This window comes from Astyanax mexicanus, chromosome 15 (assembly GCF_023375975.1).
Source record: "Astyanax mexicanus isolate ESR-SI-001 chromosome 15, AstMex3_surface, whole genome shotgun sequence".
Taxonomy (NCBI): domain Eukaryota; kingdom Metazoa; phylum Chordata; class Actinopteri; order Characiformes; family Acestrorhamphidae; genus Astyanax; species Astyanax mexicanus.
In genome coordinates this window covers 37,590,376-37,603,771 of record NC_064422.1, presented here as the reverse complement: position 1 = coordinate 37,603,771, position 13,396 = coordinate 37,590,376, and the positions used below count along the sequence as shown (strand labels likewise).

At 38.7% G+C, this 13,396-nt stretch overlaps 1 protein-coding gene across 4 annotated transcripts in view; it reads left to right on the top strand.

The window, feature by feature from the left end:
* The window catches only part of LOC103025391 (cadherin-10), a 98,747-nt gene that overhangs the window by 63,413 nt on the left and 21,938 nt on the right, over positions 1-13,396 (top strand). For all 4 annotated transcript variants that reach the window (XM_022670362.2, XM_049464819.1, XM_022670363.2 and 1 more), the window contains 3 exons: positions 6,102-6,221; positions 10,597-10,764; positions 13,171-13,358. In XM_022670362.2, coding sequence (XP_022526083.2) covers positions 6,102-6,221; positions 10,597-10,764; positions 13,171-13,358 — 476 coding nt within the window. The remainder of the gene's footprint in view (positions 1-6,101; positions 6,222-10,596; positions 10,765-13,170; positions 13,359-13,396) is intronic.

Sequence of the window (13,396 nt, the reverse complement as noted above, 5' to 3'; positions counted from 1 at the left end):
CATCAGCAGCAGACCCGAATTATGTTCCAATGATGGAAAAATATAAGAATGCCGTTTCATGAGTATAATGCACACAAAAAAGACCATACTATTCTAATATAAAAGTCAATTAACTGAAATACTTAATTGTATTTTTATTGTCTTTTAAATTGGAAGCCTTTTTATTTCAAAAACCATCCATTAACATGATTAAAAAAAAAGTGTTTTAAATTGCACAAAATTTGTAATAATGAGCTCTTGCTTTGCCTCGTTGGCTCTAGTACTGCTGTGCCCTAATGATTGAGTTGCTGTTTTTTTTTCATTGCAGTGGACAGGGCTAAGCTTCTGTTTTATTGGCTTGTGCATGGTCTATTTTCTTGGTCAACAAGTTTTATTTAGTAAAATATGCAACAAAACATTAAAAAAAGTGTTTTTTTATTTGTAATGGATGCAGGGTCTCAAAGGGTTAAATACAACCATACTTAGTACAGTGATTTATACTAAAATGCGCCCTCTTGGCCTACCGTGTCCCCATTCACATGTACTGTAAATACAGTATATCATGTTATTGAGTGACAGTGAGTATCGTCTTAGGCCACTTAATTCCTGCTATTAAATCTATGACAAACATTAAACTTTACACTATTTATGGGAGAAAAAAAATACCTTACCCTGTTTTAATTAATCTTCTCAGAAATGAATTTTATGCCTATTAAGACAAACAGACTTAATCAAAGTAGATAAATGCAACAAAGCGAGCGAAAATCTATTCCTTGTTATGAAGACCCAAATTAACCTGGAGCTTTATCTCAAATGAATCAAAACTCATTTGCTGATGAGATAAAGCATGGCGGGCTGTTTTGATCAGAGATTTTGGGCTATAATAACATAATCATCATTGATCTTAATGATCATATCCAGCAAATGAATCAACAGCCAGGAAAAATTAATCAAAGTTAAATGAGGGAGTCACGCAAGTGTGTGGCAGTTCATGTGATTTCTATTTACAATCCCTAAACCCAGTCAACTCTTTAAACTGAGAACTGAATAAGCTCCTGCAGGAACTCTGTGTATTACAGAGTGGTATGCTAATTAAAACCTTGTTTAAGCTGATTAGAATCCATAAAAAAAATGAAATAGTGTTTGTTTCATATGTTTAAGTTTGTTGCAGTTGTATTACTTTACTGATTGGACTGAGTGATGAGAGTGAACACCATAAATACCATATAATAGGATTGTAAGAGATGGACAAATAATGTGATGTGCAATACTGATCTTAGATTTTCTGATACTGTTTAAACTGATTTCGTTTAAACATTAAATATTAGATTACTCTTTTTCAGCACTTTTTTTGGCTGCACTCATTTTCCTAAGACTAAGTAGTTTGGTGTGAGCCTTCGCTGTGAACCTCTACCTCTACCACTACATTGTTCTACCTCACTCTACCTCACACCATATCATTCTGTTTGCTTTGCCTAATGCTATATTGTTCTACCTCACCCTGCCTCACTCCACATCATTCTGTACAGCAATGTGAAGTGAGATTGAGGCAGAATTATATAGCGGGAGGTGGGGCAAGGTAGAGCAATGTGTAGTGAGGTAGAGAGAGGCACCGTGAGGCAAAGATAGGTGGGGAAAGGTAGAGCAATGTGGAGTGAGGTAGAGCAAGGCAGAAAGATGTAGAGAGATGTTCATCGCTCTACCTCACTCTTCATTGCTCTACCTCACTCTGCCTCACACTCACACTCACACACCATTTTTTTTCCACTCTACCTTATTCTAACCTATTAGAGAGAGATAGAGGTGGAGGAAGGTTGAGTGATGTACAGCAATGTGAAGTGGGAGAGTGAGGCAGGATTATATAGAGGGAGGTGGGGCAAGGTAGAGCAGTGTGGAGTGAGGTAGAGTGATGCAGAACAATGTAAATGAAGGTGAGGCATGGTAAAGCAATGTGGAGTGAGGTAGAGTAAGGCACTGTAAGGTAGAGAAAGGTGAAGTGAGGTAGAGCAGTGTGGAGTGAGGTAGACTAATGTAAAATGAGGTAGAGTCAGGCATAATGTAAAGAGAGGAGGGGCAAGGTAGAGCAATGTTGAGTGAGGTAAAGTGAGGCAGAATGATGTAGAGAGAGGTGAGGCAAGGTAGAACAATGTGAAGTGAGGTAAAGTGAGGCAGAATGATGTAAAGAGAGGTGAGGCAAATGCTGAGTGAGGTAAAGTGAGGCAGAATGATGTAGAGGGAGGTGAGGCAAGGTAGAGCAATGTGGAGTGAGGTAGAGTGAGGCACAATAAGGTAGAGCGAGGTAAAGCGAGACACAGTGACTCAGAGTGAGGCACAGTGAGGTAGAGCAATGTCGAGCAAAGTAGAGCAAGGTACAGTGACTCAGGGTGAGGTAAAGAGAGGCATAGTATGGTAGCGTGGCACCTACCTGTCCATATAACACACACTTCTTCATAGCGGCCTCTTTTCAGGAGTGGTCTATCATGTCCTTCCTAAAACTTAACTTTTATTGAGAGCTTTCCTTTTCTGTATGACAGGAAGTTACACTCACACACACACACACACACACACACACACACACGCACACATCCATATATATATAAAGACACTCTCACACAGTAGGCTGAGGTAAAAGCAGACGCCTTAATGGACCTCTCTCTGGCTCCCTGAGGCTGTGGCACTTGAAACCCTCCATGTCTGTGTCTCTCTCTCTCTCCCCCTCCAGCCCGAGCTCTCCCTTTCATTCGTGTATTTCTCTGCGGGGTTCAGAGTTACATCATCCGCAGCACTCTGACTCTAAATGGGACACTGCATTCATTTGCCACCTCGTTTCTTTCCCTCCCTCCTTCCCATCCCGCGCCGCGTTGAGAGGATTCAAACGCGCAGCATGTGTCGAGTCGAGGAGGTCACGGGTGGCACTCGCGTTTAAGCCGAACAAACCGGCCATGTGTCGTGAACGTGCTCTCTGTTAATCAGGCCTGGCCATCCGTGAAGAGTGAGCCTCGGCTCGCTCCGCGTTAGCCCGCCGCCATCGGACTGCGACAGATGTTTCGGCGTTCATTAGTATTCTCAAAGCCGGTCAGAAAGTGAACGCCACTCAACGGAGGTCTCCGGGAAGCCAAGGACGCCGTGGATAGGTGGCACAGACAGCATGTGCACCGGGCCCACCTTTAGAGCGGCAAGAAGCGAGAGGGCCGGGTCACCTTTAAAGTCCATTCCCCAAGTAGGAGCAAAGTTGTTAGCAGTACAGCAATTGCATGGAAACATGGAAGAAGAGGCACTTGAGTGCATACACAAGCCAGGCGTGACCGTGACCATGACAAATACCATTTCAGTGGCCAAATGGTAATGAGAGGAGTTGGCCTTCACCACAGGGTCTTCAAGATATCCAATCTTTTTATTCCCATTCCCAACTCCCACCTACCCCCCCACTCTTTTCTTTTTTTTTTTCTTTTTTTTTGCCGTTATTACACTCCTATTAATAATGTCAGAACTTTCGCGCTAATTGTAATGTCTGGATACAGCAGTCGTCTAAAGCAATCGTTGAATAGAAAATGAGAAAAGTCTAAAAATGTCATGCTACAATAATCAGAAATAGCCTACTTTCCTTTAATTAGGCTAATTATAATGTTTCTTTGAGCAGATCAGACCATGTTATTCGAGTTCGGCGATCTCTAGCAGTCAAGAGTTTCAGCGCAGCATTAAAAAAAAAAAAAGATGGGTGACCCAGTATCAGCAGAAAAGAAAAAAAAAAAAATACAACTATCAAAGAAATGTCCATCTCATAGCAGTGTCAGAGTAATTATGAGATTGTGATTTAGATAAGGAACACCACGAGATAAGCCCAACCGGGATAAAAGAGCGAGTGATCTAGCAACCGCTCGCCTTCATCACTGCTCACACTGGGGGGTTCACACACATTTACATGTTTTAATTACAACTCAAAGGGTGTGCACATATGCTGGATTAACACTGTGAAGATATGTTTTCACCAGTGCGCTGGAGGATGAGGATGTGGTGGGGCTGGTCTTTAATTACTGTTGTTGTTGGTGTTGGTATATTATGCTACTGTCATATCTAATCCACTTCTGTTTTTTTCAGCATTTCTTCAGGATGAAAAGACACAATGATTAGTCTAGTAGAACAAACGCATTTCTATTATAATTGTAATTTTCATTTCATATTGTCTCTTATATTAGAATGTATTTTTGATACGCCATATGAAAGAGACTCAATATGCAATCCTCTAGCCCTAGAGTTAATCTGAAATCACTTCCTGATCTTAACACCCATTTTAAAGTAAACACAGAAGAGTAATCGCTATCTTAGTATCAGCATAAATTCTAATCTGAACCCTCATTTCTCTCTTAGCCTAGACCAACCCAAAACCTAACCCAAAACTGAATTCTCACCAAAATCATAACTTTTACCTTGACCAGAAAACTAATCTTAACCCTTTCCTTCATTCCAACACTTAATTCTAACCTCAATTTTAGTCCAAACCCTAATACTAACTTGCACTCTGACCTAAATCATAACGCTAACCTTAATATATCTGCTAAAAACTGTATACTTATCCTCATTACAGCCATGTGTGTAGCCCTAGTCTAGACATAACATTTTAACCTTAACACTAACAAAAATCCAAAACCTAATATTAATCCTCACTCTGACCCTAGTCCTAACCTTAACCTGGACCAAGAACCCAACCCTAACACTGGCCTACATTCTTACCCCTTAACCTTAATACATCCTAAAACCTAATACTAACCTGGTATTAAGTATTAACCTGGACCAAAGTCCTAACGTTAACCCTGCCCTTCCTTCCAACAGCCTAATATTAGTCTAAGATCCAATACCAACCTATATCTAACCCTGGCCTTCATTCTAACTTTAATCTAACCTTAACATATCAGCCCAAATCCTAATTTTTAACCTTAACCTGAACCAACTACTTAACACTAACCTTAATGTTAACTCAAAACCTAATTCTAACCCTCATTCTGGTCCCAGTCCTGACCCAAAACTCTAACCCCAACCATAATTTAGCTCAAAACCTAATCCCAACGCTCGTTCTGTCCCTAGTCCTAACACAAAACTCTAATTCTAACCTTAAAATAAAATCAAAACCTAATCCTAACATTCATTATGGCCCCAGTCTTAGCCCAAAAACATTAATTCTAACCTTAAAATTAGCTGAAAACCTGATTCCAATCCTCAATCTGTCCCTAGTCCTAACACAAAACTTCAATTCTCACCTTAAAATAAGACCAAAAACTAATCCTAACCTTCATAATGTCCCCAGTCCTAACCCAAAAACATTAATTCTAACCTTAAAATTAGCTGAAAACCTAATTCCAACCCTCATTCTGTCCCTAGTCCTAACACAAAACTCTAATTCTGACCTTAAAATAAGATCAAAACCTAATCCTAACCTTCATAATGGCCCCAGTCCTAACCCAAAAACATTCATTCTAACCTTAAAATTAGCTGAAAACCTGATTCCAACCCTCATTCTGTCCCTAGTCCTAACCCAAAACTCAGGATAACCTTGATATCAGCCCAACACCCATCTAATAAATTTAAACTCTAATTCTGGCCCAAGTCATAGCATTAACTTGGAACAAAAATCTAACTCTGGCCTTCATTTTAACCTTAACCCTAACAAAAACATAATTCTATTACAAATCCTAACTCTGACCTTAATCCTAACCTTAACCTGAACTAATACCTAACCATATCCTTAATTAACAGGAAGCCAAAAACCTAATCCTAACCCCAAACATAACCTTAATATCAGCAAAAAAAAAATCTTAATGTTCATTCTGATTCTTATGTAAACCCTAACTCTAACCTAAACCTCAGCCCACAATATATCCTCTCCCTAATTCTAACCATTGGATATTATAGTAGAACTTAGTGTTATTTTAAGAAGACTATTTAATAAGACTATTCAATATATCACTGTAATTTATTAATGTGCAATTCTCAATTCAAATTTCTGTTTATAACTGTATTTAAACTATTTTAATCCTAATTTTTTCCCACATTCCATTGTTTGCTCTAAGGAATAAAGTTTTTGAACTTCTTTTTTTTTTTTTTTCTTTACTCTCTTTTATTCTCAGGTGCGTTTGTGATGAGGGTAACAGCTACAGACGCTGATGACGAGTCGTATGGGAACAGTGCTAAGCTGGTGTACAGTATACTACAGGGACAGCCTTACTTCTCTGTGGAACCAGAAACGGGTAATGTACAAAAGAACATGAACACTGAATTGTTTAATGTATACAAACATCGAGAACTTTACTCATTAGGACAACTTTACTACAACATACAGCGTCTCTGTAAACTGTCTCAGTTGTGTAAGATGTTGGAAACACTCCTTTGAGGTTTGTTGTCTATGTTTATATGAAAACATCATGCAATTCATAATTTTACAGGAGAATGTTTATGCTGGGAATCTACCACATTTACATTATTATATTGGGACCCAGATGCAATGCCTGTATAGGGACTATCTACAGTGTCTTGGAAAAGTATTCAAACCCCTTGAACTTTTCCACATTTTGCCACGTTACAACCACAAACTTTCAAGTATTCACCCCCCATATATCAAAGCATCCCCACAGCATAATGCTACCACCACCATGTTTCAATTTGGGGATGGTTTAGGCCTAAACTTTGGTCTCCTCTGACCACAGCACCTTCTACCACTCTTCCATAAAGGCCAGATTTGTGGAGTGCACAACTTATAGTTGTCCTGTCGACAGAGTCTTCCTCCTGAGCTATGGATTTCTGCAGCTCCTCCAGAGTGACCATGGGCCTCTTGGCTACTTCTCTGACTAGTGCTCTTCTTGCTCGATCTGTTAGTTTTGGTGGACAGCCATATCTTGCTAGGTTTGCAGCTGTAGAAAACATTTTCCATTTTTGGATGATGGATTAAACAAGTGCTCTTTGGGATGGTCAAAGCTTGGGATATGTTTTTTATAACCTAACCCTGCTTTAATCTTCTCCACAATTTTATCACTGGATTGTATTCAGAGTAAAGGGAGCTGAATGCTTTTGCACATCACACTTTTCAGATTTTCATTTTATAAAAAAAATTAAAACAATGTATCATTTTCATTTCACTTTGTGTTGGTTTATCATTTAAAAACTCTATAAAATACATTTAAGTTTGTGGTTGTAAAGTAAAAAAAAATGCAATGCAAGCCACTGTGCGTAGCTCAAATGGGGAGAAGGAAATGTTGTCCACAAGTTCCATGTGAGATGTCCATCTCCTGTCCATGTCCCTCATAATAATGTTGGCTGGGACACAACAATTAGAAGATTACATTGTGGCCATGATATAATAAAAATGGTAAGGCAACATTACTCAAATCAAAGCTGTGATGATTGATGGGTGTAAACATTCCCCACACTGTTACGCCTCAGGTTGGGTCCAAGGTTTCATGGCGTTGGTGCCAAATTCTGACCCCACCATCTGTGTGGCACAGGAGAGACCAAGATTCATCAGACCAGGCTACATCTCCCTAGTTTTAACCTGTCCATTTTTAATCAGCCTGTGCTCAGCAGTCTCAGCTTTCTGTTCTTGGCTGATATTAACTGAACCCAACAGGATGCTCTGCTAGCCTGCTGTAGCCTATTCACCTCAGGGTCTCTGATGTTTTGGACATTCTGAGATGCTTTCTGCTCACTATAATTGTGGTTATTTAGCATGGTAGCTTTTCTGTCAGCTTGAACATGCCATACTTTGTTGACCATCAATCAACAATCATCAATCTCTGTGGAGCTGCAACTTATTGGATGTTTTTTAAATGCTTAAATGTGGGCATTTGCATAGTAGTCTGTGTGTTAGCTCTGCTGTGTTGTTGCTGTGCTAAAAGCTACCCACTTTATATGGGTTGATAGATGCCCTCTTGAAGGGAGTATCCAGTTAGTGATGTTAAAAGTCTTTATTCTCTTTACTCCATGAAATGCGTTAGTCTTACACATTCTGCAAATACATACAAACCTAATCCTAACCCTTATTCTGTCCCCAGTCCTAACCCAAAACCATAATCAAATGTGGGCATTTGCTGTTTTGTTTGCATTGTATTCTTTGTGTTAGCTCTGCTATGTTGTTGCAGTGCTAATAGCTACTCCCTGTATGGGTTGATAGATGCTCTCTCGAATGGGGTATCCAGTTAGTGATGTTAAAACTCCATGAGGTGCTTTAGTCTTACACATTCTAAAAATACATAAGTTTAAGACTTACCTTGCATACACAGTGTGGAGTACAACACTGGCTTTTATTATTATTATTTTTTTTTTCGTTGGTGTAAACAGTACCTTGGGTTACAGTCTGAATCGGTATGATTTTATATATTACACTGATGCCACATGAATAACTGATTAGATAACTTGACTACGAGTATGTAGGTACATAGGTTTCTGCAGTAAAATGTGTGCATATATACATATACTTTTGGTTTGTTAGTTTGATCAATGTTCAATATTTGTTGGTCTGTTTACCTGGACACATTTAGAAGCTTCTCCTGCACAGTGTTTCACTTCATCCCTTGTCAGGTAGTCGGTGTGCTCAGAGAACTAACAGTAAACAATTAGAGTGTTTCTGGGGCTCTTATCTAAAAGCAGTGTACTGCAGCTACAGACCAACTCAGCTCTATCAGAAGTCCAGGCTGACCAGCCTTTAGATGATCGAATTGCTGCAAGTTACACTTTGAATGTACAAGGTCAAGGTTCTCCGTCCGTGTTTCTAAATCTGATCCTCAGAGCCACTCGATAAATAAACCACATACTTTATTCCACACTTCTTAGAGTCTTACAGTGCAGCTCTGCAGATCAGCAGGGCTTAACTCTGCCTGGACATGCAGATAGTAAAAAGGCATTTTAGCTCTGCCTGGGAACCTCAAGGCCATGTTAAATCAAGGGAGCAAAATGTAGCGCAACAACGCCGACAGTCCAGTTACATGAGTGATTTCAGTGCTCCTGATGAAGCTAAAATATCTGACTGATGATCTGCTTTATTAAATCAGCTCTCTGTCTGAACGAATAAGCTTTTTATCTAAATCAATGTGAAATCATTATGGCAGACTTAAATCGATGCAGTCTAGCCAGGCTTTGGGACTTACATACACTTTTAGAAATGAAGGTTTCTAAATGGTTCTTGCTCTAGATGTGGGGTTGGGACTGTAGGTTACTTACATTTACTCAAGATATTTCATCTTCTATCGGATCAACCTCATTTCATTAATGAATATACTAGTGCATTGCAAAACATTGGAATATCATTGGAAAGTTACTTGATTTCAGTAAATCAGTTTAAAATGTGAAACTCATACATATTATGGCTTACAGCCAATGAAAACTCAACAATCAGAAAATTTGAATATTATACAAGACCAATTGGTATGTCTGGCAGTGTGCCAAGTTCTGCTGGAAAATGAAATACGCATCTCTTTAAAAGTTGTCAGCAGCATGAAGTGCTGTAACATTTTCCGGGAAAACACTGCACTGATTTTAGACTTGGTAACACAGTGGACCAACACCAGCAGATGACATGTCTCTCCAAACCATCACTGATCATCAGTAAATTTTACATTTTATTTAAAATCAAGGGAGCAGAGTCTGGAGGAAGAGTGGAGAGACACACAGTCCAAGCTGCTTGAGGTCTAGTGTGAAGTTTCCACCATCAATGATGGTTTGTTGAGACAATGTCATCTGCTGGTGTTGATCCACTGTGTTACATTATCAAGTCCAAATTTATTTTGAACTGAATTACTGGAATGAAGTAACTTTTCAATCATATTCTAATTTTTTGTGTTGCACTAGTACATCGATTCCTGCAAATAAGAACTAAAAGCAGACCAGTCAGGTTAAAAATGGATGGATGTCCCTGAAAAATAATGCATTGTCTTCAATCTAGAATCTTGGTCTGGAGCACACAGCATCTATTTCTTTTAAAAAAGACCTGGAATACTGATTCTTCTGAACACAATGCATGTTTAAATGTATATTGTGATATTCCATCGTAGATGCCTCCAAGCCAAATTAAGTGGATGCCACTGTTGGCATGGTTAAAATAATGCTTCAGTTTTGCACTGTAAAGTTTTAAGTGGTTTTGTAAATGTATCTCTGGATAGCTACTGTATTAAAATGGTGGTTCTTGATAGATTGCAGTCTTTTAATGTCATTCTACACCAACCTTTTTTGACTTGGCATTACTATATGATAATTACACAAATAAAGGCACTATATTGGGAATTTTGAGCAAAAACAAATTTTGTTGTGAAGATATATGTGTAAAAATATTTTTAAAGGTTTAAAGAAGCTAGTATAAAGGTTATTCACACCCTTATCATTTCACAAAAATAGTTCTTTATAGAGCTAAAAATGATCTTTATTGACACTGCTCTCTTTGAAGCCCCTTTTGTTTTAAGTTTGAAATCTTCAAACAGTGATTTTCAAGTTCTTCAAATAAGCTTTTGTAGTGCAGATCCTTTTTTTGGATAGTGCACAGTGTCCAATACAACATGAAAGTCCTTGTATGAAGGTCATTGTGCCAATATGGTGTTTCTGAACATTATCAAGAAGCTGTGATTATTTGTTCAATCTCAGGTGTGATAAGGACAGCTCTGCCCAATATGATTCGAGAGAACAGGGAGCACTACCAGGTGGTGATCCAGGCTAAGGACATGGCAGGACAGATGGGGGGTCTCTCAGGAACTGCCACAGTCAATATCACGCTGCTGGATGTCAATAACAGCCCTCCACGCTTCCCTCATAGTAAGTGCCCCTATTTACATGCTGGACGTGTTAAGGAATGGTGAAGGAAAATCAAATGCATTTCCATTTCAATGAAAGCTCACAAAGCTGCATTGAGTCGTGTTACCAATTATCCATGAGGTGATCTTTGTAATCCTTGTGATCTTTATACCACTGACCTTTATGTAAACATCCCTTTGGTGTCAGTGGCCACGCTGAAGCATGCATTTCAAACTGTAGTTCAAATAATATGCAGCTTTGGAGAAAATTAAGAGACCACTTCAGTTTCTGAATCAGTTTCTCTGATTTTGCTATTTATAGGTTTATGTTTGAGTAAAATGAAGATTGTTGTTTTATTCTATAAATTACAGACACAGTTTCTCCCAAATTCCCCCCAAAAATATTGTCATTTAGAGCATTTGTTTGCAGAAAATGAGAAATGTCTGAAATAACAAAAAAGATGCAGAGCTTTCAGACCTCAAATAATGCAAAGAAAACAAATTCATATTCATAAAGTATAAAGAGTTCAGAAATGCATATGTGCTGGAATGTCCCAGTTTTTTTAAATCACAGTTTTCATGTTCTACTCCACCAGTCTTACACACTGCTTTTGGATAACTTTATGCATTTACTCCTTGTGCAAAAATTCCAGCAGTTCAGTTTGGTTTAATGGCTTGTAATCATCCATCTTTCTCTTGATTTTATTTCAGAGGTTTTTAATTAGGTAAAATCAAAGAAATTAATCATTTGTATGTGGTCTCTTATTTATTTATTAATTTTTCCAGAACTGTATATGAATACCATTATGTCCATATTTCACCTAGTTTTTTTTTTACAGCTCCACTGAGCATAGAGAAACACTCTGTAGTTCTATAACTGCAAACTGTAGTCTTGTATATGTTTCTCTGCATACTTTATTTTTATTCCCCACCTTTCATCCTGTTCTTCAGTGGTCATGATCCCACAGGATAGATCACCACAGAACATCTATTATTATAATTTGGGTGGTGGTTCATTTATTTTCAGCAGTGCCGTGATTAGCACTGATTAGCATGGTGGTGGTGTATGAGGTGTTAGTGTGTGTTGGGCTAGGGGTCGAGTGACTGGATCAGATACAGCAGTGCTGCTGGAGTTTTTAAACACTGTGTATACGTTAGAGGTGTGCCAAATCGTATCATACACAAAAATATAGCAGACATTTGCTGTTTTTAGCAAAAGAAAATTTCACACTGTTCTTATTTCATATTATATATACTAGATACTGGTATCAGTCATTTTTCTTTAATCCCAGATATATGGAGATATTTGGCGTGCATTATTAGTATAATGGCATTCTGGATTATTGACTTCAGTTAAAAATCTGATAAAATTCTTGTATTTTTTAATATCTAAGTTAGAGGTGTGCTATATCATATCGTATGCAATAATAAACTTTAATTTTTATTTTGTTGCAGTAGTGTGTCCTTGATTTTTTATTTTTTAAATTCCCTATTTTGTCATGTCAGCAAGAGTATCGTTATTGTGAAAATACCATGAAATATTGTGATATTATTTAAGGAGCCATATTGCCCACCCCTAGTTTACTTATTGTTCTCCACTCTATTAGACACTTCTACATCGCTGCTTTCCTCTGTAGATGCTCTGTAGTTCTGAATCTATTGTTGCACAGTTTGGTTTAGGCATCCTCTAGTCTGCTGATGGTGTTTAAAAACTCCAGCAGCACTGCTGTTTCTGATCCTCTCGTACCAAGACAACACACATTGACACCTCATACACCACCACCATGCCAGCTGCTCTCAAATAATAGCAGCTCTATGGTGGTCTATCCTCTGGGGTCCTCCTGACCATTGAAGATCATGGTGAAAAGCGGATAAAAATGAGTATGAAGAGAAACAGATACACGAGAATACACAACTATAAAGTGCTCCTATATGATCAGTGGAGCAGAACAATGGATAACGAGTGACAATAAAATAATAACAGTAGTATAGTGTTGTGCTTGATTGGTGTATATACATATATGTGTGACTGTGTAAGAAAAAGAAAGATTTTAGAAAGAGAAACATAGAGAGAGAGCACAGTTGGAGCTTCTTTTAGGTTGATAATCCCTCTTTTCACCCCACTCTCAAATCCAACACATGAAGCAACACACAAACACACACACAGAAGCTTGGGAAATGGGGAAATGGGAAGAAAATATATGAAAAACTCTAGTGGTTCATTGGAGCTGAGATTCTATTAAACAATAACCACAGAGAGGCAGCTTTGCCTTTCCCCAGAGACGTGGGTAAACAAATAGACAAATACACTCTGAAGCTCTGGCGTACAGAACAAAGAGTTCATTCAAACACCTTACTGTTTACTCAATTTATTCACTTCTTCTTCTCCTTTTTCTCTCCTTTCTCTCTTCTTCCGTTCCCTCTCGAGATATCTACCACCTCACCACACCCGAGTCGGCTGAAGTGGGATCTTCCGTCGGGAGGATCAAAGCCAATGACGCTGACGCCGGGGTCAACGCTGAGATGTGGTACAGTATTCTGGAGAGCGACGGGCCGGATGTGTTTAGCATGGTGACGGACGCAACCAGTCAGGAGGGAGTTATCACAGTCAAAAAGGTGAACAGCTCATGTTTCATACGTGCTGGAAATAGTAC